At 49.2% G+C, this 24,359-nt stretch overlaps 1 protein-coding gene across 8 annotated transcripts in view; it reads left to right on the top strand.

Annotated features, from left to right (window-relative positions):
- Nucleotides 1–329: 329 nt before the first annotated feature.
- The window catches only part of PLEKHG4 (pleckstrin homology and RhoGEF domain containing G4), an 86,720-nt gene continuing 62,690 nt past the window's right edge, over nucleotides 330–24,359 (top strand). For 6 of the 8 annotated variants that reach the window (XR_004242500.1, XM_032121424.1, XM_032121428.1 and 3 more), the window contains exons 1-3: nucleotides 330–700; nucleotides 14,433–14,630; nucleotides 20,767–22,888. Coding sequence is in view for 7 of the 8 variants with exons in the window: in XM_032121424.1 (XP_031977315.1) it covers nucleotides 698–700; nucleotides 14,433–14,630; nucleotides 20,767–22,888 (2,323 nt within the window). In the remaining variant the exon portion in view is untranslated. Of the gene's footprint in view, nucleotides 701–14,177; nucleotides 14,245–14,432; nucleotides 14,631–19,952; nucleotides 20,049–20,766; nucleotides 22,889–24,359 lie in introns of those variants that run through there. The other 2 variants (XM_032121429.1, XM_032121427.1) reach the window with 2 other exon arrangements.

Here is a 24,359-nt window from a genome sequence, read left to right as displayed (position 1 = left end):
AAGCGGTCACTGCTTTCTGTTTTCCTTCTAGAAGTCAGAAAAACAGTATTTCAGAGCGATCTCCCTGTACTTCTCGGCATTTTACTTAACCTGCAGCGGTGCCTCAGGATCTCGTGGAGTTGAGAAACTTCTCTGGACTTAGAGAAAAACAAGCCGAGAGGAGGCGAGGGGGGAGGATTTTGCTGGAAACCTCTTTGCGAAGCTGGAGACCTTCTCGGGATGCCTGCCTTACTCTCCTCTAGCAGTTCTTTAGATCTTCCCGGGCGAAGGCAGCTCCCTGCCACGACGCGTCTGCATTAAGCAGGTCTGTGCGGCGGGCCAGGCGCTCTGAGGGACGCGGACAGCAGCGATGCCGTCAGGAGCAGCCCGGGAGCGCTTCTGGCTCTGCCGGTGTCTGTAAGGTCCCCGCAGGGCTGGGGGATGCGGCACCCTGCTCTCGCTATGCCCCTCTGCCGTCTAGCGCTGGAGTTGGCTGTCAGAGAAACCTTCGAGGTCCCCTGCTCAGCCCCGGTAGTGTCATGAGTTAGATTAGTTGGAGCTGTGCTGGGGGCGGTGAGGGCTTGGATTACAGTCCAGAACTCAAAGTGCTTCGGTGGTTCACGTCGGAGGGGAGAGGAGACGCCCCGTCGCACACATGGAGGAAAAAGAGAAAAAACGCTGTCTTTGGAAGTGAGGGGGAATAAAGGAGGCCGGGAACATGGTAAGGAAATCTCTGCGAAGGGCTCTTGCCCTGGGCACGAGCAGGGCTGTGCGGGATGAAGCTGCTATCGGGGCAGCCCGCCCGGAGCCAGCGCACGGCGCTCATGCCGGGAGTGGGAAACAGCTCTTTTGGCATTTCCCGTTACTCGAGTGGCACACTGCACTCTTGGTGCCAGTCCTGGGCGGTGGTTGCAGGGACATGGACTTCTTGTTGGCACTGACCCCTGCGAGGTGCCTATCGGGGTACAGCGCTGGAACGAGAAGCTGGGATGGGTCAGTTCCGGCAGAGCCTTGTCTTTTGTGCTGCCTGGATGCTGGGCTCTCCTCCTGCCCTCACTCTTTGCCAATCCTGCTCTGTGGCTGTGGGCATTGCCCTCTTGCAGAGCCTTTTTTCCTGCCCAGGGTGGGCATCCAGAGAATCCCTGGAGCTGGGCACAGACCCTTCCTTTTCAGTGTCAAGTTCTGCACGTGGGAATCCTTGTTTGGAGAGGGGAAAGGATGGTGAGCCCAGTGGGCAGCAGAGCACCCAGACTCCCTGGGAGTGGCTGCAGGGCCATCCCCTGCCCAGCCACACTGGCACTGCCCTGCAAACAGAGGTGCCCGGCCCTGGGCTGTCAGCGGCTGGAGAGATTGCTGGCCCTGTGGTGACATCCCACTGAGCACCAGTCAGCTTTGGATGGTTTGCTCCTAGGTTCAGGCTGAGATCCATGTACCCAGCAGCCCCAAATCTCCTGGAGGTGTCCTGCTATGTCATGGGCCACTTCCCCACAGCAAAGGGAACAAAGTCCATGAGGGGGACAAACAGCTTGCGTTGCTGCTGTGCCTGGCAGTGACGCGCTCTTTCTTAAAAGTTCAGCTTCTGAGTCTGGAGAAACCTGGCTTTAATTGAAGGATGAATTGACCAACTTCTGGCTTCTGCAAGTTGAGCTAAGTTTATAGACCCATGTCTTTTTCCTTTGCCACCCTCCAGCTCCTCTGCAGAGAATCCTGTGGGGCTCTTTACCCTCACATGCCTGTCAGAGCTATGGTATACTCTCCTCTGCCATCCTTCTGTGGAGGCCTACAGGCATCTCATTTCTACTTCTCCACCCCAGTCAGAAGACCTCTTTCCCTCACTCCATGCCTAGTGTGTTCCCGGCAATTTTTGGTCTATGCAGTTTATATTATGAAGTTGAAATTGAAGGAGGGCACTGTTTGGGGTTGTGCAGGGTTGGTGCCATCCCTTGTAGTCCCATGGGCTGCATTTTGCCATATGGGCTGGAGTAGTGCTTGTGAAACTCTGCCCTGGGAGGCCTGAGGCAGAGACTGGCTGCTGCTACCCTGCTCTTTCAAGTTGGAGCTGTCTTTCTGATTCCCAAGTGCTTCAGCCCCAGTTCAGGTCCTCCTTGATGTTGTTTTAATGTGTGATGCAAAAGCTGTCAAGCCAGGGGCCTTTGTGTGGAGCAGTCCAGATGGTTGGGCATTCAAGGACCACGTATCACTGCTGAGGAGGGATCGTGTGCCTCTCAGGTGCTGAGTGCAGCTGGAAGGAATAGGAACCAGAGGCCAAGCTGCACCAGACTCAGCAATGAGTGCAGGCCACATTGTGGACACCTCTGGTCCATGGCAGGTGTCTGTTCTCAATGTTGTGGTAGACCAAGCTGCATTTTGGGAGGTGCATTTCTGTGCACCACTAAGTTGTGATGGTAGCTCCAAGCTGTTCTGACGGACTTGAGTTTTTTGTGTCCTGGTAAATCAAGCAAACCCTGCAGGCAAAAGATTTGGATCTCAGTGAATGTGTGTCAGTCTGCTGGCTTGCAGGAGACCTTCCATGGCCTCCAGCAGTCTGCAGGACTCTTGGAGACTTGGCTCCTGATGGATGTCTGGCAAGGCACAACTGCTGGCTGCCCTGCTCTGTGTGAGACAAGTGATTCCTCTTTATGGGGTTTCAGTGTTAGAGCTGATGTGTGTATGGGTACGTAGGGTTGTGGCAGCTGGGAGATGCCCAAAGCACCAAATGGGTGAGACACATTGGGCCAAAGTAGCCCACCTCCACTAGAAGTGACTTCTGCAGCTGCAAAAATGCCGTAGTGAGAGCAAGGCAGGAGCCTGGCTGGGCTCTGTCTATCTTGCTCACCCATCATGGCTTTTGTGACTTGGGATCTATCTTCCTTCCCTGGTATTCCCAGGATTCACCTTTCCTGGTGCTTCCTGCAGAGAAACTCTGGTGGCACCTCTATGCTGGTAGGAGAGAGGATGGGTTTCAGCAGAAAATAGGGTCTTTTATCCTCCAGTTATGTCTTCTCCCAGGGTGGGAAGGAAATGAGTCTGGGAATCACAAAGAGCTTTAAGCATTGGGGATCTTCTTTCTTTATTTCTGTGCCAAAACCATGAGCAAGATGTTGGAACACAGACAAAGTCCAGAGACATAATCCTGAGCACATGGAAGCAGTTTGAAAGCACCTCCTCTGGGGTAACAAGGTTGCCAACTTGCATTTTGCCTAGCCTCTTTTTAAAAGTACTGGGCAGGTGAACATGCTGTTCATTGTAACAATAAAAATAATGGCTAAATGCAAGTGACAGGCCAGCTGCATCCAGGTATCTCCACACAGGAATTGCCAAATGTATTCTAGTACCACATAGGAATGCAAGACAGCAGATGCTTACGGTGAGACAACACAGGTGTCCAAGGAGGACTCTATGCTGAATATCAGCACTAATTTTCTGAAAACCAGCATCCTGTAGCATAACCCCCTCTGGCAGTGCTGCTGGCCACCTACTCCTGTGGGCAGTTGGCTCTGAGGGTATACCTTGCTAGCAGAAGAGATCATAACATGAGAGCCTTGTCAGCATTTTGTGGCTGGTCACTTCAGACAAGATAGCCAGCATGTCTGCCTCTAAATTCTAGAGCACAGGCACAGTACTCATCCCACAGAGCCTCATTTTCTAGTTGCATCTCAAATGTAACCCTGTCTGCAACCAATCTTTGTAAAACCTGAACCATCCTACAGGCTGTGCACAGCCTTGACCTGAGCATTGGTGCTGAGTGTGGGTGGAAGTCACATCACAGGGGCTAGAGGCTTCTTTAGCACTCAAGTGTGGAAAAAATCTCTGTTGAAACAATCAAGGTGTCTTCTGCAGAAAGTATAAACTGAACCCACCTGTAGGCACTCGTACCAGAGCACTTTTTGTTCCTGTTCTTGGCTGTCTATGCATGATGGAACCCCCTGTTCCAGTCCTGTAGAGATCAATGTAGCCAAGGTCTGAAAAAGTGAGTAGTAGCACCGGGACCAGGTATGTTGCTGACTGAAGAGCAGTAAAAAGCAAGGAGAGCTTGCCAGGGTAAAGCTGCCCACTTCTGGCCATGGGATGCTCTGTGGTTTTTGCACCACTCATAGCTGGTTTGCAGCTCAGAGAAGTGAGTGGACATGCCCTTGTTGATTCTGAAGGTTAGACCATGCTAATACCTCTCTGCCACACCAAGTGCTTTATCTCTGTTGGCTGGCTTAGTCTTTCATTAAAATATTACCAAAAAAGGGGGCCTTTCTTGTGGTAAGTGCTGGTTTCATACATATCCTATTTTTTGCATCACTGGACACCAAGCTGAAACTTCCAAGATCAAAGCAGCACAGCATAAATCTGAAAGTCTTTCTGTCTGCTCAGATTTGCCATCCTGCTATCTGCCTGGGAAGCCCAGGATGAACCCTTGCCTCAGCTGGTGCAACCAGCCACTCATTTGAATGGAATCAAATGTCTCAGCTAAAGAGAAGACTTGCATGTGCTCCTCCTGGACTCTGGTGGATGTGGTAATCTCTGTGGGGCATTATGGTCACCTGCAACGGGGCACACTGCTGTGGCCGGGTGGTGGTTTGCATGCTGTAGAGAAGGAAAGCTGCTGGAGTTCTGGTGACCTTAGCTAGGTGTCCACCTTGAGCTTTGCAGCCGGTGTTAGGTGTGGCAGAGGCTTTCTGAGCAGGTTCCTTCAGGAGGATACCTTCCCTGAGGCCGCTTGTCAAATCTCAGTGCCTCCCAACAAAACCCCAGCGTTGCTGAGCCTTGAACATGGTTAAAGGGTTATTTGCTGTCTGTTGTCATCTTGCTGAATACATTTACCTTTTGAACAAGGTCCCTCTCATGCTCAGGAGGCTGGTATGCAGACCCGTTAATGGATCAAGGGGAAAAATGCCTGTGGATGTATTCTCCTTTGTGTTTGGGCTTATAACCACCCACGTTTTGGCATACGTCCCTTCTGTGCACAAAGATCTTTTAGAAATTGCTAGTTAAATCTCCACCCTCCTTTGATATGTATGGAAATAATGGGACACGTGAGACTGTTTTCTGTTTGGAAAAAAAAAAATCTATAAAGGGAGTAGCTTTAAAAGCCTGTGTTCACCCCTTTCTAACTCGGGAGTTTAATGAAAGAAATGCCCTGAATTTATGACTGATTTACTTAGCTTTCTGGGAAGCATGCATTTAGTGCTGTATCCAAATATAGGGGAAGTGTTTTCATCTGAATCTGTCCCAGGTTTGCTGCTTAGGGGCAGGAGGAGAACTTGAGCACACATGTGTCTGTTCCCCAGTGAGCTCAGAGAGTCTTGGAACAAATCTTGGTCCCTCTGACCAGGAACACTTCTCCCTTCTTCAGCACAGACTGATGCTTCTTGGAGTGGCCATGGCTGAGCTGGCATAGCCATGGATATCTCTGAGCTGCCTGCTCTGTCCTTCTGGCTCATCCTTCCTCACAGCCTCTTCCTAAGACGCATCTGATCACTGCTGCTGGATGCTTCCTCCTGTCAATGGTGTGCAGGGATGTGCTCCTCCAAGGAAGGTCCTTCTGCACTTACTGTTTTCTCATGCACTCAGCCATCCCCTCCTGGAATTGCATCTCTGCTTCAGAGCAGTTTCTGTCCCTCTCTGACATAGCAGGACTTGTATTTCATGAGCACATGGTAACACAGTGTGTTTAAGGCCAAAAGGAACTATGGCTCATCTGTTATGGGATATTGGGACCATAGAGTGTTACCTAGCTCCCATATGGAGTCTGGGAGCTCTTTAACTAAAACTGGATCATTTTTCTGTGGCATCCACCCTCAATTATGGAGGTTGCAAAACATGGAGAATCTACCAGCCCCTATGGGAATCTGTCCAGCAGCTCGTGCACCTTGCAAAGGGAAGGGGTGAGATCTGAACCTGAGTCCAGAATGTATGTATGCAACACTGGCACAGAACGAATAATCTAAATACTGACCCCATGAAGATCATTTTTGGCACTCATCAGCTGGCCTGATGAAGGATTATCATTTTCTTTTTGAGCACAGGCGGCTGCCCATCTGCTGTAAGATGCCCCCAGATGGGTGTCTGAACACAAGGGGTTGGCTGTGGCCTAATACCTCTGACTAAAAGGTGTTAAAATGAGTTGATCTGTTTGGTGAAGAATTTACTTAGTGTATTTTATAGCTGGCTGGTATAAAGAAATCTCTCATCTGCCTGGAGTGCCCTATTAGTTGGTACCCATTAGACAGAAATGAGAAAGGGCACAACATGCTGCTGCTTGGGTTGGTTTGCCAGATGGATGCCAATGCCTGAAGTTGAGAGCAGAGCAAATGCTGTCACTAATAATACAGTGAATGAGCTCAAGCAATTTCTTTTGTTGGATAGCAGAGAGAAAGGTTTTTAGTGCACTTGCAGAAAGAGCCCTATAAAGAAAGGGAGTCAGCTGCAATGTCTCAGGACTTGTCTTGTATAGAAGTGGCCTGTGAAATTCTTGGCTCTGTCTGTGATATCTAACAGGATTTAGCAAGCCTTGTCTGAGCCTGTTGTAGGAAAATGACATTTGGAATGTGGAGGTCCTTGGCTGGACTGTGGCATATGGTGCCATGGCCAGAGTGTCGGTGCCCAAGGCAGGGCAGCCTGTGCAGTCTGGCAGTGGGAGTGAAGAGGCGAGCTCCAGGCAGTCTCGAGGAGGTGGGAAGGTGCACACGGCTAACAACGGGCAGTCAAACTGTGGCTGCCAGTGCTCAGGCTCTTCCAGCATGAGTCTGTTGCTGGGAAGGTTGTTCTAAAAGTACCCAAAGCTTTGTATCACATGGAGTACAACCTGGTTAATTAATTGCATTATTAGAGCTATGCCAGTGATATTTAAAAAAAAAAAAAAAAAAAAATCTGTGCTTAGACAGTTATTTCAGATTAAGGACTTAATCCCTTGATTAAACTAAAACAGATTAAGCTGGTGTCCAGCTGTAGGATGATGTTTTAAACACAACTCTTCTCATCCACTTGCAGGGCCTTGCTTCAGCTGGAAGATGTCTGTTTAAGGACAGGGCTTTGATCTGTTCACTCAGCTGCCCTTTAAACACCTATATCATCTCCTTGATCTATTTCTAATAGAAAGTAACTGGTCTTTGAGAGCAGGGCTCATGTGTTGCTATGGATAAGACCTACCTCCTGCTCAGTACATTGAGAACTCGTTCGGGAGCAAGACATGTCCCTGTGAGGAAATGCTTATCTCCATTTCCCAGTTCTTCTTCTCTCTGACTAAAAGACAACTTTTTTGGATTGTGGGTCACTCCCACTTTGGCCCCTTTAATCTTCAGCAGTTGTCAGCAGCTCTTCTGATGTGTTGGATGTTGCACAGACAAAGGAGAAAGTTACAAGCTCTCTTCCAGAAAAGCTGGAGTACAAAAACCTGAAGGGTAGAGGGGAGTAAGGTGAATTAGGGGGAAGGTGCTGTATTAGACCCAAGTAAATAGGGGTCTTGTGAGCTGGGGAGCAGGCTCAGGTGACCGGTCATGTTCCATATGATAAGGCCTGTGTTGGGCCACCTGCAGTGTGGTGCAGAGCTGGGGATGTACCTGAACTAGGCTGCCTCTGCTGCCTGCTATTCCCTGCCTTTTGCTCCAGTGTAAGGACAGCATTGCTGTAGCTGTGCACTCCAAAGCTCAAAGCTCACAGGAGGTCATGCTTCACTTTCAAATCAACCTGGGGCGTCCCTCTTGAGTGAAAACAAACCAAGCCTGAGCTTGGGGAGATCACCCAGCTTTGGGCCTGCCTTTCCCCAGCTGCGCACGCCCAGACCTACAGCATGCGCAGAACAGGGACCTCGGAGCTGAAAAGCAAATACATCATTTTCCCCTTTGTTTAATTAAATGAAAGATCATGAGTTAATCGCTTCCAAGCGCTTGTTTTCCTGCAGTGCCTGGAATGATAATCCTGTGTGCTGCCCAGTAGGAGCTGCTTTGGCTGCCGCAACCGCGTCAACACGGAGTAGGGCTGGGAGAACAGAGGGAGGCATCTGGAAATGATTCTCTCAGCTCTGTCTGCAGAGCACCACTCCCTGTAAAGCTGTAGGAGCTGGTTCATCCACAGGCTGTGGAGCAGTCCTGCCTGCCCCAGTGACAGGGGAGCTGAGCTAGGCTACAGCCATGCCCCCTCTGCAAGGGATGCCATGGCAGCATGCAGAAAGCAGCTTGCTTTTGGAGGTACAGCCCTTCAGCAAAGCTGGCCTGGGTGAGGCTGTAAACACTTGCCTCCCAAGTGGAACTGGGTGCTGTGCTTTTCTCCCTGGAAAGCCTAAAACAATAGCCCAAAGAGCAGGTAGAGCTGTTCTTGGTTATCTCACAGGAAGGTGGTGTAATTACAGGAGTGGGAATGCCTACCTTTACAGCTACACCACTTAATAATACATTATTTTATCCAGAGGAAGGCAGGGTGCCGAAGGCAAGCGCCCTCTTTCAGCCTCCCCCTGAGCCTCAGAGCGAGCAGCAGAGGGGGGAGCTGGCACTTGCTCTGGGAAGATTTTTCTCTCTTGAACTCATTGCCGCTGTGATTAGAACAGCTTAGGAAATGGGGCTGGGAGGGTTCTCCTCTCTGCAGCAATGGAGTGGGAAATCTCAAATTTTGTCAGAAAAAACAAGCCTTGTTTTTAGCCAAAGACCTTTCTGAACACAGAAATGTCTCTTTTATTTAAAGGCAAAGCAGCCTGTCTTTCGGCTTTGTGTCAGAAAGTGGAAAGGCTTCATGGAAAGCCCAGAGGTCTGTTTTTACTGGAAATGAGGTTTCTCACATCAGCTGAGAGCTGAGCAGCCCCAGCCAAGCGGTGCAGCACAGCAGCCTTTGCTGGCGGCAGGACCAGCTAACCCAGCCCTGCTCAGTGCCTGCTGTGAGCTCCTTTTTTCCCCCCCAGTCCCAAAGCTGGCTGGGAGCCATGGGCAGGTGCTGTGTTGTGCTGCTTGGAGCTCTGCCTCTCCCCAGTTTTGCTGTTATTTCTACTTTCCAGTCTGGGGTGTGGGAGGGTTGGGTCATTTCTTCCCCTCACCTTTGCACACTCTGGTCTCTCCTGTCCTGCCTTCGCACTGTGTCTTGGCACCTGGGCAAGAGGGGAGAAAGTGGGTGCGTGCAGGACTTGGCCAGGCTCCTGGCAGCCGGCAGAAGAAGGGCAAAGTTGCGGGAGCTCCTGGCAAGGCCTCCCTGCTGAGCGGGAGCCGAGACGCTGGATGACTCAGAGCTGGGTGTACCACGGGCACCACTCACTGCGCTCGCAGCCTCGCTGGGCTCTGCTCCACTGCCCAGCTATGCTCCTTGCTCTGCCAAGCCACGGCAGGCTCTGGATTTAACTGGGGCACTTTGGGACATGTAGTTTCATTTTTTGGCAGCTCAAATGAGGGTGTAGGTTTTTGAGTGCAGAGCTGTAGGTTCTTTAGCTATATTTCTGTTGCAAGATGAATCCTCAGCGTGCTACATGGGCCAGTCCAGCCTGCTGGAAAGGAGCGTTGTCTGCCATAAGTCATGGGTTAGTCAAACTGTTAGTCTGGCCTCACCAAAACAATCTTTTTTAGTAGTCTGCAGACAGCATCTGTGCTGTCAGCAGGGAAGATCTGTGCCTCTTCATGTTCATCTTGACCAAGACTCAATACTTTGTAGGCAAAATGAGCAAAGTGCTTGGGTGAGTTGTAGGGAAAATGCTGCCAAGGCCTGTGGTCCCAGATGGGTCCAGCGGCATTGCAGCCCTCCCCTGCACTGACTTATATTTTCCTGAGCCACTTGGGTTGCTGTCTCCTGCTTGAAGAGCACAGGTATTCTGATGCTGTGTGAAGTGTGTGTGTAGCCCTGGGGATGATCTCTCTGCTCCCCAGGCAGGCTGACTTCTTGTTCTCCAAGCTTGTAGGAGGTTCTCCAGGGCTCAGACTTAATTGGTAAGCAGTAGGTCCCAAAGAGGAAGAAGTTCAGTCCTGCTTCAGAAAGAAATGTAGAATGACAGGAGTTCCCAGTGGCTGGCGCTGCTATGTTGCTCTCTTCATGCCCTCAAAGGTAGGCAGAAAATTCAGTGAGTGCACCTAGAAAAGCCCAAGAAGCTCTAGATGCCTCATGACAGGCTCCTCTCCCATCCTGCAGTGTCTGCTTGCACCAGGAGAAGTAGATGTGTCCCCTGAGCAGGGTTGCAACAGCTGCTGGGCTCCTCTTCTGCCCAGGCACTTGCAGCCTCATTTCTGATTGACTCCTGGTTCTTGGTGCAGTTTGTGATGGAGTGGGACTCTAAGGGCTGAGCAGCAGAACTTTGCCACAGCAGTCTCTATTGTTCTACTTGTCACAGCATCTGTGACTCCTGTGATATGCAGGGGAGGGAGGGCAGCCCACCCACCCCAGTGTTCGGCTGGGTCACCGCAACAAGACCCAAGCCCTCTGCCAGCTGTGAAGTTCTCCTGGGTTCTCACTGCTCCTCTGGCCTCCTGGGGGGGACCATGCTAGGTTGTTCCTGTCACACAGCTCAGCCCATGCAGCCCATCCCATCCCCATGTGGTGCTTTCCTCTTCCCTCCCTGTGCTCCAGCCCCTGCACCAGCAGCTGGCTCCCAGCTGAGCAGCAGTGAAAGCCAGTTTGGCCGGACGTGACCTTAACCTGGGCTTTATTTAGCGCCTTGATTTATAGAGGAGTTATTTTAAAAGCATGTTTCTCTTTTGGGAGGTGTGGTGGCAGTGAGCTGGAGTTTATAGATCCTCCCATGCTATTGACAAAGAATCATTTGAATCCCAAGGCTCCTTTTGCTTGGGGAGATGCTCTCTGGCTTGCTTGGAAAGTGCTCCTGTTGGCGTTTGTGCCCAGTGGCTGAAAAGGAGCACATGTCCAGGACCTTTCCTGTGAGAGGGATGTGGCAACAGTGTTGGAGGCAGGGAAACTTGAAATTTGCAGTCCCTGAAGGAGGCCGTTTTTTCAGGAAACTCCTGTGCCAGGCTCTGCCAGCTCTTGGGGGCCACTGTGGGGTGGTTGTAGTGAAAGGGTGCTGGGGCAGGAGTGCCCCCTCTTGTGGATCTTTGTTAGGTTTAGCTAATTCTCCTGCTCTCCAGATGCTGTTCACTCATCCTGGGTCACAGAAGTTTCTCCTCGTGCCTGCTGGAGGTTACATCGCCTGTTTGAGATAAGGGATGGAACCTCTGAACAAGTTGCCCAGAGACTGTGGAGTCTCCTTCTCTAGAGATATTCAAAAGCTGTCTGGAGTAACATGCTCTAGGGGAGCCTGCAGGGGTCTAGGGGGCTCCTAGCATGGTCTAGGGGACCCTGGAGCCGGGAGGTTGGACTACATGACCTCCAGTGGTCCCTTCCAACCTTACTCATTCTATGATTCCATGATGTTGTTTGTAGGTGAGATGGGCTCTAGACTTCAGGTTTATCAGCCTCAGGACCACAGGGCACTATCCCCTTCTCTGGTTTATATGAGTTCTCTGTGCCTGCAAACCCTGTCTCCTCGATGTGCATGGCAGCCGGCCCTGCCTGCAGATGTGTGAGGCTGCCCATCTGTGCTCTGGCATTCCACAGCAGGACCTTGGGGCCTCTTGCAGTCCTGGCTGAGGTGCTTTCCTCCAGCCCCTCTGCAATCTGAGAAGTTAATTAGTGCGAATAAGCAACCCTGTTCCTAGGATTGTGAGCCGGGTTAACGAGTCCCTTATTGAAGGAGAATCTGTCGCTGTTGGAGGCTCCAAGCTCTGCCATATTCTACCTTCTGCCGTATTTCACCCTCCATCCAGACAGGAGCTATCCCTGCGTGACCATCCTGCATGGGAGCACAGAAAAGCAGTATCATCTCCACGTTCCTCTGCGGCACACAGAGGCTGCATCCATCCTTGTTCTGTAGCTTCCCAAGGATGCTGGTGCTACAATCCCATGTAGCACAGTGGGATGTGGGAATCTACTTCCTGTTTGGGGCTTTTCCTGCAGAATTAGCAGAGATTGGTGCAAACATCTCTTTCTACCAAAAGGTCGTGGTTGAAACCATCTCTCTATCCCTTAGAAACCTACACAGCTATAATGGCTTTGTGGTACAGTCTAGCCAGAGGGAGATAAAGCCTCTGTGCTCTGGAGTGCAGTTAGCACTGCCCTCTGCAATGGCTACAGGCCATGGTTATTCTGTATTTTACTAAAGAAAGGATAACGTACGACCTGGTTTATTTTAACCATATAAAAGATTTTTGATTTGGTGCCAATGTTAATAATTGTTTTGTGAAGGCTAAGGCAGCAGGAATGGTGTGAGAACCTTACAGCGATGCACTGACTCGTGCAAATATTTTGACTTCTTTGTTTTATTTGCAACAGTAAATTTAACAGATTTATTTTTGGGAGGGATTGATATCTGAAAGAATTTTGCTCAAGCAGGGCATGGGGACAGAAGATGGCACAAAACCAACTCCTGCTGGTTTTGACTGATATTTTGAACTTGCGGGCTGTGGAGGGTCAGACGGAGATTGTTGTCAAATGCTGCCAGCAGCAATGCTACAGTGACAGTGCCCAAGCAGGTGACTGGTGGGGCGGGAGAGCATCTGTGTGAAGGCCACTTTTGTCTGACTAGGTCACAGGCACTTGCTGGGGCAGGTTGGTGTCAACAGAGGTTATTATTCTTCTGAATGGAAAGTAAATTGTTTAAAACAGCCTTCTTCTCCTATTTTGAATTGGGGTTAAATGCTCATCCCTAGAATTCAGCACTTGGTAGTATGCACATAGGGCTACTGCTTTTGGAATTCTTGGGTTAAGAATATTGGATTAAGAATTCCAACTCAGGATAATCTATGATTCCATGAGTATGAAAAATAGCTCCTTAGCCTCCGTTTATCTGGTTGCATTGGCCTTGAGGAGTATTGCAGGAAGCAGCTGGTCTCTCAGAAAAGGTGTGGACACTTTAGGGCCTGCTGCCATCTGGCCTTGCTTGTTGCTGACATCAGGAGAAGCAGCAGAAAAGGTAAGGAAGTAGTACTGTCCCACAGGCAGTGTGTGGTTTGCCTGTCACCAGAGTTCTGCCAGCTCGTTGCAGGCAGGGATTGTGGAGGCATCACCTGGGCATCCTCCCCTCTCCCGTGCAGTCCCACAGGCTGTCCTACAAGGCGGCTTTACATCAGAGCAGGGAGTTTATATTGTGCTTAAAACACCCAACCCTCTAAAGGAGGAACTTGGAGATTGTTAAACTGCGAGAGATGGGAAGGCTTGTGTGAGGAGCATCATTTCTGCTGGGCTGCAGGTCAGTTCAGGCATGCTCTGAGACTGTTGAACTTTCTCAGGCCAGTGGAGGCATCTGCAGTGATGTGCTGCCATGAAGTGGAAGCAGTGAAATGGTTTGTTTCCTCCTGATCCCCTTGTTCTACTGTTCCCGGGTTGTGCCATAAGCTGTTGTGGCACTGCTTTGTTTAACTTCCTCTCCCAATCTTGCCGTGGGACTGAAGTGTGTTTTCAGGCATGTCCATGCAGTTGTTCCTGTTCTACAGGAGGCTGTAGGGCTTCTGGGCCAGCAGCTGAAGTGCTTTTCTTGTTTCTAGTGAAAGGAGGTGGATTTAGATCAGATGAGGATCTGGCCAGACACTTAAGTAAACTTTCATTTGGTTTTGTAGCAAAACTTATTCCCACTGGCTGTAAGTTAGCCGAAGGGATCCCCTCCAAAATAGAAAAGAAAGGAGGGATCCTGATCCTCTCTCCAGATTATGTACAGCTTTATATTTTTTTATTGTTACTTTTTTGGCAAGCTCTCTTGATTTACACCCATGCAATAACTCAGAATTTGGCCTCCAGCACTGGAATTGGTCCTGACACTCTGGGCAGGCTCTGGCTGGCAGGTTCTCCCAAATGAAGGTGGATGCAGGGATTGCTTCTGATCCCCCTGAACAGGCATCCTAGGTATCACTGGGTGTGCTCAGGGACCACAGGCAGCCCTGTTCACATGCAGTGTGTGAATCCTGGTGTGAGGCATCTCGCACTGCAGAAAATTCCTGGCACCTGGAGTGGAACCTTTCATGAGAGGAAAACAGCTTTGAAGAATGAGGAGTTGCACTGGTGAATGGCTTTCCACAGGACCAAACAGCTCTGGCACCTTATCCTGTGCTGGAACTCCAGAGCGCAGGAGGCTGAGGAGCTTCAGCCCTTAGCCCACCAAGGAGGGTACCCAAAATACGGGGCTGGTGATGCGCCCACCCCATGACTGTCTCGCTCACGTGCTGCGGTGTGGTCTAACAGCCGCCCCACCCCGCGCAGGCAGGAGAAAGACTTGCTGCGTAAGCAAAAGCTGGGAATTCTCGCTGCTGTGCGCAGCACTCTGTGAGCACTCCACTCCCGTTTTGGGAGAGCTTTTTTGTGTTTACCTGGAATCGCTGGTGCCAAAAGAAGCTAGAAAGGACAGCACTTGGTTCCTTTGATCTTCGTTCCTCCTGCATTTGGAGATGGCTGCGCTCCTGGGTGTTGGGCAAATTGTGCCCTGGTACCACTAACACTTTCTCTCTCGGCAGGACTCGGAATCACTGGACGGCTGCATTCAGAGCACGTTATCAGCACTCTACCCTCCATTTGAGGCTACCGCAGCCACTGTTCTGTGCCAAGTTTTTGATGTGGTGGAGAAGACGTACCGTGGGGATGGACTGCACTACCTCATAGACTTCCTGATTCCAGCCAAGCACATCCTGCAGTGCATTCAGCAGGATGCCTGTGTGAGTACATCATGCTCTCTAAGGCCTGTGAAGTCTTTCTTGGAGAGTTTTCTTTTTGCTCTCGTATGCAAAATGGCTGGCAAAAAGCGCTTGAGTAGGTATGGCAGCCTAGGTGGGAGGGCAGGCAGACAATTAGGAAACAGTTGAGAAATTGTTGTTGAAGCTTAACCCTTCAGAGATCAGAGATCGGGTGTGGAGCAGTGCTCTCCCTTTCCATAATCAGGAGCACCAAGGGCTTAAGGGATTCACAGGAAAAGGTTTAGCAAAGTGTTTGCTAGATGTGGCTGACTCAGGTGGCCTCTGACCCCAGTTGTTCCCTGGCCCTGTGGATGAAGCTGTCAGGCTCCCGCCACTGGCAGGATGATGTGCGGGGCAAAATGCTGCCAGTCGGTATTTTTCCCAGAACTCCAGCTCCCCTTTGATGGTTGCTGGAACGGTCACAAGGCTCAGTAGCCCCGAGGAGTCATGTTACATTTACTGCCAGAACGAGTCCAAGATTAACGTGCTTTACTGTTGGGAGTCTAAAATGTTAGAAACAATGAGTCAAACACCTCCATCACAAAACTTGGCTCGAAGTCTGCAAGATGAAAAAAACCCAACCAACCCAAACAACCTAAAATGTGGGTTCGTTCTAACCTTTTTGTCTCTGAATGCAGAGGGGGTGTGTGGCAAGGCTTTCAATTCCAGTCTTCATGGTAGAGGGCAAGGAATTCTAGGAGGAGGAAAAATACAGAACAGAGGCTGAAATAGTGACTCATTTGTTTCAAGGAAGTGAAATACTGGGGGGAGAGACTCATCACACAGGATGGATCCATGTGAGTTGGGCATCTTGAAAGTGTGTGTTTTGGTGCAGCGTTTGTCACCCCGTATTGTCACCAGCCTCCAGCTTGGTGCCAGCCGTCTGCTTTTGTGAGTCCAGGAAGATCCAAGGTGGTGCATAACCTTGGTATTCTCTCCCACTCTGAACACTGGAATAGAAGTTATTCCATCAGTATCTGTAGCTGCAGCTTCCAACTCTATGATGCATCGGGTGTTTTTTCCCCTTAAACGGAAAGTCTTTTGTTTCTTTAGTACAAACTGGTAATTATTTCAAGACGTTTCACGGCTTTCCCCAAAACGCCTCCCTTCGCCAAAGAAGCCAAGGTAGCAATTTCCCCACTCCTCGAGATTCCGGCAGCTTCCGAGCAGCCAGCGGTGCCTTGGGCAGGTGAGGCGGTGGAGGGGAGGGAGGGGAAGCAGCAGGAAGCTGGGCCCACAGTGCTGCTGTCCCAAAGGGGAGGTGTTGGGGGCTGAGGAGCGCACGGGGCCGGCCCTGCGCCCACCGCGACCCGCGCTGCCCTCGGGGCACGGCGCGTGGGACACGGCTGCGGCGGCAGGGCGGGCCTTGGCCGGCCGGCAGCCAATGGGAGGACAGCGGGGGCTGCAGCAGCCAATAGGAGCGCGGGGCCGCCTTGACGGGCAGGGTGGCTTCGGTTGAGCTGTTGGAGGGCCGTTGGAGCACGAGGCGCTGAAGTGCTCGGCCCTGACGCGGGAGAGGTGTGAGGGCAGTGGGCTCTGGGCGTCCTGAGGAGGGAGAGAGGTGAGGGCAGTGGGCTCTGGGCGTCCTGAGGAGGGAGAGAGGTGAGGGCAGTGGGCTCTGGGCGTCCTGAGGAGGGAGAGAGGTGAGGGCAGTGGGCGCTGAGGGTCGTGAGGAGGGAGAGGTGAGGGCAGTGGGCGCTGAGGGTCGTGAGGAGGGAGAGGTGAGGGCAGTGGGCGCTGAGGGTCCTGAGGAGGGAGAGGTGAGGGCAGTGGGCGCTGTGGGTCCTGAGGAGGCAGAGCTGAGGCTGGTGGGCGCTGGGGGTCGTGAGGAGGGAGAGGTGAGGCCGGTGGGCGCTGGGTGTCCTGAGGAGGGAGAGATGAGAGCAGTGGGAGCTCAGGTTCCTGAGGGGGGAGATAGGAGGGCAGTGGGCACTGGAGGAGCTCAGGGTGCTGGTGGCCCACCCGGCTGATGGTGGAGCATGGGCTCAGGTGACATGGAGGTGTGGGGGTGTCTGAGGCCTCCTGTGGGAGGGAGAAACCTGTACGGTGGGGTTGTCCTACTTGTGCAGCACGGTTTGGGGAGGTGATGCAGAGGCACGAGCTGTGCTTGGAGGCCTGCCTGGCACTCCCTGGCCTGCCCAGTAGTCACAAGATGTGGGGATGGTGGGGCAGCCGCCTTTAGGGAGGGCTGCACAGGGTTTAGCATTAGATGTTGGGGGCTTTTGGTGAGGTGTGAAATGTCTGGGAGAGTTGTCAGCAAAATGCTTTTTTACTTGGTTGTGACCTTTTCTGGCCTTGACACATGATTTTTCACTTCCAGAGTGGCAGTACAGGGAGATCGAGGGAAGCCCTAGGTACCTTCTTTAGAGTTGGGCCCAGGCTATTCCATATTTTATTTACATGTCTGCTTGTTTGATCTTTTAAATTTATTACTTATTATTGATGAAATTTATTTAATTTGCTTTGGACTCTTCCCCACACCTCCACTGTATGCCCCTTCTTTACAGTCTGAAATCACAGAGGAATATTTCTTACTAATTGCTTTTTGGAAGTCTTGCCTGCCTTTTAGAGAGTCGAAACAAAAGCAGTGCTTCCTCCTTAGTTCGTAGTTCAGCTGCTCCGTGTGAGCAGTTCCTAAACACACTGGAGGGAAAAGAATTAACTCCTGTCTGAATGACTACTATAGAGAGTCTTGAGAGGACTGGATTTTTTGTCAGCCCCTGCAGTGACAAAAGTGTAAATGGCTGCATGAAGTATTGGACAAGTTCATGGGCTTCAGCTGGGTGTGTTAAAATCATCAGTCTGTGTGTGATTCCTCAGGGACTGGAAGGGGTGTTCCAAGGGGGTCTGATTCTGCTTAGCACAAAGTTTAAAAACAGGTTTTGCCCTGGCCTTGAGGTGACATCCTGACCTAAATGGTCTGTTCCAGCTTAACCATCCCTGTAGCTCTGGAAGATTTCACCTTTGTGCCATTTTTGTCATTGGTGCTGAGCTCTTTCCTCAGAGGCAGCTTTATTCCTGGCTGCCTCCACTGGGTGTAGAGGGTGTTCCTGACACTCCTATGATGAGCCTGGTTTGGCTCGGTAGTGTTTGGACAAGAGAAAAGCAAATCCTTGAGCCTTAAAGTGAAATTTTAAAAGGGCTGTAATAAGCCGCTTACCATAAACTTCCCTTTGAAGGTGCATTTTGGAGCAGGAGCAGCATGAGGATGCTCCACTTCTAAAGTTCTAAAGCTCTGTAATGTTTAGGCTATTGTGGGACTTGCATTCCTGCTTGGATGTTACTCTGCCTCTTGATGCAGTTTAGGCTGTGGCTTTGTAGGGTTTTTCAGGAACTTCAATGCATTCTGCATTTTGGTTTTGGTGATGTTAGTGCTGAGTTTTCTCCTTATGAGTCAGTAGGCAGACAAGTAAGCATCTAAGCAGTGGGGCTGTGTTTTTGAATTTCTTAATGTATGAATGGCCCTCCAGTGGGTTACTCTGCATCCAAATTTTAACCGTATCTCTATGTCAAGTATGTACTGATGGAATTCAGCTTTATGTTTATGCTGCTGCTGATTGCGTCTTTCACTTTTCAGTCCTATCAACTATTATAGTTTGGGAACTGATCTTCTTTATCTGCGTCTTCTTCCCCTGAAAGACCCTTGGTACAGACCCTTGGTCTTAATACACCTACTAGGAGATACTCCACTGGGCGAAGAGGGGTTGGTGTGGTGTAGGGTGCCATGGTATTGTCTCTTCAGGAAAACTGCAAATGGCTCTAGTTTAAAACTTAGGTACAAAATACTTGGCTTGGGCACTTTGTAGGAGCCACAAGCTTTACTGACTGAGGTGCTGTGTGAGTCTTGAGCTTGATATAAAAGTCCATGAAGTACATTTAGCCTAAGGCCTGCTGGAGCCAGAGCAGCTTGTGCAAACTGCTGCAAGAGGTGGACTCTTGGTTTGCCAAGTTTAACTGTGCTGTGGATGAAAGGAACTTACTGATAGAGGCATCTGCGTCTTGCAGATCAGAAAGCCTGAGAACATCAGACTGGAAAGCTTAGCTGTGCCTTTGAGGGAAGTACAAGCAACTGTGTGTTAGGTTATAGGGCTTTTGGGTTCTAACTTAATAGAAAGAGGAAAGAAGGGGAGGTGCGTCTGCTCTGAGTCGAGGTTAGAGTAGAAAGGCAATATTAATATGATCCTTCAAGTAAACGAAAACTAAAATAAGGTTCAGTTTCGTAGTGATACAGCATGAAGGTACATCAGTAGGACAGTAGCAGTAAGTGAACAGAAGTAAAACTGCTGTAACTGAACTTGGCTATTTTGAAGAAATAGGACTGGCAGATCTCCGTCCTGGAATATGGAAGAAGTTACCATATAATGCTGAATGTCTGGTAACAGGGATTTTATTGAATCTGTTAAGTCAGGGCTAGTAACAAAATACAGAGAACAAGCTGAGCCTACAACACAGTGCACTGAGCAAGGACTGAATTAACTGACCCATGAAAAACTGAATAACGTTTTCATGTGATTTGCTCCATGGCAGGTAGTGTCACACCAGCCTGTTTAATAAACCAGCTCTCTCTAGAGAGATAAGTTTCATTGTTTAATCTCTGCCATAAAGGATTTATTATGGAGTCATATGGAAGATTAATTACTGTGTCAAAGGGATTGAGGTTTATGCAAGAATTGCAAGATGGCTGTAAACTGGTGAAAAGGAGGGTGTTTGTACTGCAGGGAAAACAGAGTTGGAGGCAGGAGTCATGAAACACACAGTGCTTCTCATCCAGGACCTTGGCATAAAAAGTAAGAGTATGTATGGCATGTTTGTGGTGAAACCAGCCTAGGACAAACAAACAATAACCTGGAAGAGGAGGGTGATAAATGCATTGCACAAGATGAGCTCTAAAGCTTTGTAGTTAAATTTTTGTAACAGTAGACTCAGAGGGCAAGCATGTGCCTCCACAAAGTGTCAGGCAGAATTTCTGTTGTGAACTGGAGTTCATCAGTTTGAAAAGAAAAACCAGTAGGTGGCTGGGTTACTGTAGGGGTGTGACTGGAAGATGTGTGGGATCTTAGCTTTAAGGGATGCTTCTAGCACAAGTGCTGGTGCCATTATAGATAGTGTTTTGCAATGCTTTGCACAATGAACAAATGGAACAAAGAAACGTGGTTTTGAGAAAAAGAAAAGGGCATTACAAAGGAGATACTTCAGGCACACCGATGAGATGATGAAGGTACACATGCTAAGGGTGATGTGACATGGGTTAATAAGTCTAAGCAATGGGAACACATCCAGAAAATAAGCTACAGGGTTGAGGAGGAAGAATTACTGATTATGAAGGGTGATTTGGTTTCCAAACCTATGAGCAACTTTGTTTCAGGTGCAAGGAGAGTTATAAATCTGGCTGGGCTGAAGGTAAGGATTGATGAATATAAGAAAGAAATTGCTTTATGCCGGTACCTGTTGTTTCAAGGTGTGTGAGAATCCAGGAAGTTCCTTTCAGTTCTCTGGTTTCTCTGCTATATGGCAAAATAATTGAATTAGTTGAATCTGAATTGTCGTACAGAAAAAGATGAAATTAATTGTGGAATTGATGGCTTATATCATGACTTAATTTAAATCTTACCCAAACAGAATCAAGTTCAAAGCACTGAAGTTATTTTTTGAGTTGTGATAAAGCTGTAAATAATTGAGTCAACTCAGTTCAGCGATGAAACTTCAGTTCTTTTACCTGGGTGGGATTTGTCTGAGGCATGGCCTGAGTGCTGCTATGTTTTGGGAATGAGGAAATCGCTGGTATCTTAAGTGTGGTTCCTTGCAGCTTGCTGATGGGACTTGCTGCCTTCTTTCTCTGTGGCTCTGCTGTGCTTTCTTCATTTGCTGCTTCCTATCTCCTGTTTTATCTTTGCAGTATCTTCTTCCCTTCACTGGGAGGTTGCAGCCTCCCAGTGTAACTTTTCCCCACCTGTTCTGCATAGGTGGTTTGTGTTGGTAGCTTTTCTTGTTTCTGCTTTTTAAAGAGAAGACCTCAGTGTGAAAAACTCTGTTCATCTGTTTTCTTGATCTCTCTTACTGAAGAGCTTGAGCTAAGGTCTTTTCCTGGTGCTGAAAACACTTTCTCTTGTCTCCATAGGCTCCATACTGCGGATTGCTGTTTCGCCATGCAGGCTGGCCCCTGTGTATTCAAGAGAAGATTGTAATCCAGCTAGCTTCCATTGACTGGCGAATCTTGAAGCCTGGTGACTTCTACCTGCAGGTGGTCCCCTCTCTGAAGAAGCCTCCACGAATTGTATTGAAATGTTTGGCAAAAGACAAGCATAATGTAGAAGAAGTGGTGATTCCAGAAGTTTCATATACCTCTATTTTTACTCTGGAATGGTTGAGTACATTCAATGGAGAGCGGATGGGTATAGCACTGGAAAATTGTTTACTAACCACTGATGACAAAATATTTCGTGTCCCCTGGGATAAAGTGGTTAATCCTGAATTTATAAATAAACCAAAAATAATTGAAAACAGTATCATCTCTCCAGAAATAACAGAGGAACGTTCGATTTTGTGCCTCCCCACGGACCTTACTGAGTGTGGCTCACCAGACCTGAGGTCTCATCTACAGGAACTAAGTCCAAATCAAGACAACCCTGTCATTAGCAGCACAGCTCCAAAATTAAGTGAATCTCTGGTCAATGGTGTCTGCACAAGTCCTGTGACTCAAGAGAGCTTGAGAAGTGACCTTGAAGGGGAGTACGTTGAGCTGGCAGAAGTTTCACTGCCCAGATTTGGGCCACAAACAGGATCTTTAACCCAGTCACTGGCGTTAAGTTATCTAACTCAGCCCAGAGCACGAGTGAATGAGTCTAAAGGCAAGCACAGGTTTGTTGTCATACAGGATAGCACCTACTCCAAGAACTTAATTCAGTCAGCACTTATGCAGAAGGAGCACTGTCAAATGGACGCTCTGAGCACTTCTACAGAAGTTCTCAAAAATGTCGTTCCATTGGAAGGCAACAAAATGATGGCACATGGAGAACTGTCTCCAGAAGGTCAGCTGAACCCGGTTGATCCTGGAAGCATGGGTGATAACTTTCCTGTGGCTGAGTCTGCTGCTTGCTGCGCAGGAGATTCATCTGCAGTGCAGGAGACTCGCAGTGAACACTCACTGGGTTGGCGATACGCACTGTGCAGCTACAGCGATGTGTGTGCTGGAGATGGTATCAGCTGCAAAGCACAAGTGCCTGGTGCCCCTGGAAACATGGAGGGACAAAATGATGGACCTAGTGAAGATGCTGGTGTTGAAACATTGGAGCACAGCCCAGAAGTGATTCTAGATGCTACTGCTGCTAAAGAGGAGGTGATGCGAGGAGTACACACAGAACCACTGATGGACGGTCAGAAGGAGGTGACACTGATGGATGCTTCTCCTGTGTCTGTCCTAGGGCCTTTGGGACCATGTTGCACACTGAAGGAAGATTCTGATATCTCTTGCCAGGGTGTCAGTGGAAGTGTTGAGCCAGCGCAGGTCACTGCATTGCCTGAGAATTCAGATTTAGGTGTGGAGAGAGGCTCTCCTTCAGGGAACGTGGCAGATGTAAGTGCTTGCTGCAGTGATAACGAAGCAAATATCAGTTCTCCATTAAATCCTCCAGAACAGAACCAAGGAGATGTACATGAATTTGAGGTGGGAACAAGGGACAGCCAAGAAGAAATGAAAGAGTCTGAAGAAATGTTGACTATAAATGATAATCAAACTAGTCATAGTCACTGTTCTGTGAAAGCTCCAGTGGATGGAGCCTTGTCAGATGGTGAAGAGCAAGAGCATAAAAAGGCTGAAGAAGCCATACTGCTCCGAACTGCCCTGTCAGCAGAGGGGGATCAGATCGCAGAACAAGTAAATAACAGTGACTTGTTGGGTCCCAATGCACAAGAAGATGACTCAAGTCAGTTCAAAACACAGAGGTCTGGAGGGAGGTTTGAGGAACCACAAAGACTGGTGGAAAACCATGGCTCTGAAAGTGAAGAGAACTCTGTGCTGAATCCAGAGTGTGTTGCAGTACAGGACTTGCAGGGACAGGAGGAGAACCAGGAAAGTTTTTCTTATGAGGAAAGGTGGAAGATTACAGCCTCAAAAACACTGGAATCCATTGAAGAGGAATTGGAGGTTGGACCACTGTCCTCAGGACCTGCTGAGGGGCATAAAGAGCCTGCCACTCTGCACTCCCATCCGGAGGCAGATTCTGGGGCATCATCTCCTAAAGGTACGGCCATTGGAGTTTGTGTGGTTGTGTTTGGTAACATGAACTGAAAGCAAAATCCTCAAGGAGTACTGCTTGAATACTACTTATCAGGCAGGATTTGATAAGTAAATCTGGGAGGCTTTGGGGTAATAGCACAAAATACTGGGAAGTGATTAAATTGTCATTTTTTGTGGCATGAAATGAGCTTTCTCTTCAGAGGTGGGTTTATTGTGGTATTTTGTTTAAAATTTCTTTGCAAATTTACATTGATACAGAGCAAAGTTCCATTGTAAGAAGCTTTTAATTTCAGTTAATCTGATTGCTGGTGACCTCCACCTGCTACATTCATGGTGTGCAGAATGTGTGCAGAGAGACTTGTCTAACTGTACAAGTCTTTCATAGTTGAAAACTGGCTTTAGGAAGATGATTGTGGCAAGAGGAAGCAGCAATGGATGCCACGGTAAAATACTAGCTATGTAATGGGACCTGAAGACCAATAAATATATGTGCTGGTAACTGATTTCAGGCAGCAAACAGCAGAGTTGAGGGATTCCACCCCTCTTCCCTGCCTTCCCCTCCGGCACGCTTTCTTCAGCTTGATTATGTTTCAAGTAGGAGCTGTTTAACTTGAGTGGGAGAGCAGATAAATTAGGCATCTAACTTCAACTCAGATGGAATGTTCAAGCAGGTATTACCCAGATTTCTGATGCTTGGGTTCCTGAGCTGGAGCTGTGCTACTTCAGAAGGAATTGGGAGGGCAGTCCAGCTGTCTGCCTTTTGCACCAGACTGTAGGCAGGCGGTGTGTAACCGCACAGGCCCGGTGTGGGCTTTCCCCAGCTCTGCTGAGTCTGGAAAGCTGCAGCTCGATATGCAGATCACACGGAGGAGCGGGTGTGTGGCGGGGGCGGGTGGAACATGCCATTCCAGTTCAGCAGCTCTCATTCCCTGAGACCCCTGGCTAGGAAAATTACCCAGCTTGAAATATTGGAGTGAGGACTCTTGAAAGGGTTGGCGTACAGACCCGTGTTGCTAGAGCATGTTTCACCCTCTGGGGCAACAGATCCAGAGCTGGTTGTCTTGGGACGTGCTGCCACTGTAATGCTTGCCCCGGTCCCAAATTATGTGGCCAAGAGCTGCAGCATGACTCCATTTGGCTGCACACACAGCTGCTTCTCAAGTGTCCAAATGTCACATTTTACCTGATGTCTTAGCGACCTCCTAATGGAGCTAAATTAGTGTCCATTGATTAAAATAAAATTTCATTAATATTTGTATCAAACTCATTTAATTCCATAGTCAGGCAAACCCAGGGTTGCCAGGCATTTCTAATACTTCTGAAGTGACAAGCATTTCTCTTCTGTGAAATGGGAAGGTCAGCTCAAAAGTTTCTATTTCTGCAGTGCACATCTCTATGAGCATCTATCACCATGAACAGAAAAAAGAGGATCACCTTCTGCCTGTCTGTGGGCCTTGGGGGATATATGCCGGGAA

This window comes from Corvus moneduloides, chromosome 12, assembly GCF_009650955.1.
Source record: "Corvus moneduloides isolate bCorMon1 chromosome 12, bCorMon1.pri, whole genome shotgun sequence".
In the NCBI taxonomy this organism is placed as follows: Eukaryota; Metazoa; Chordata; class Aves; order Passeriformes; family Corvidae; genus Corvus; species Corvus moneduloides.
Note: the sequence above shows the minus strand (reverse complement) of the source record. Positions and strands in the feature narration are given on the sequence as shown.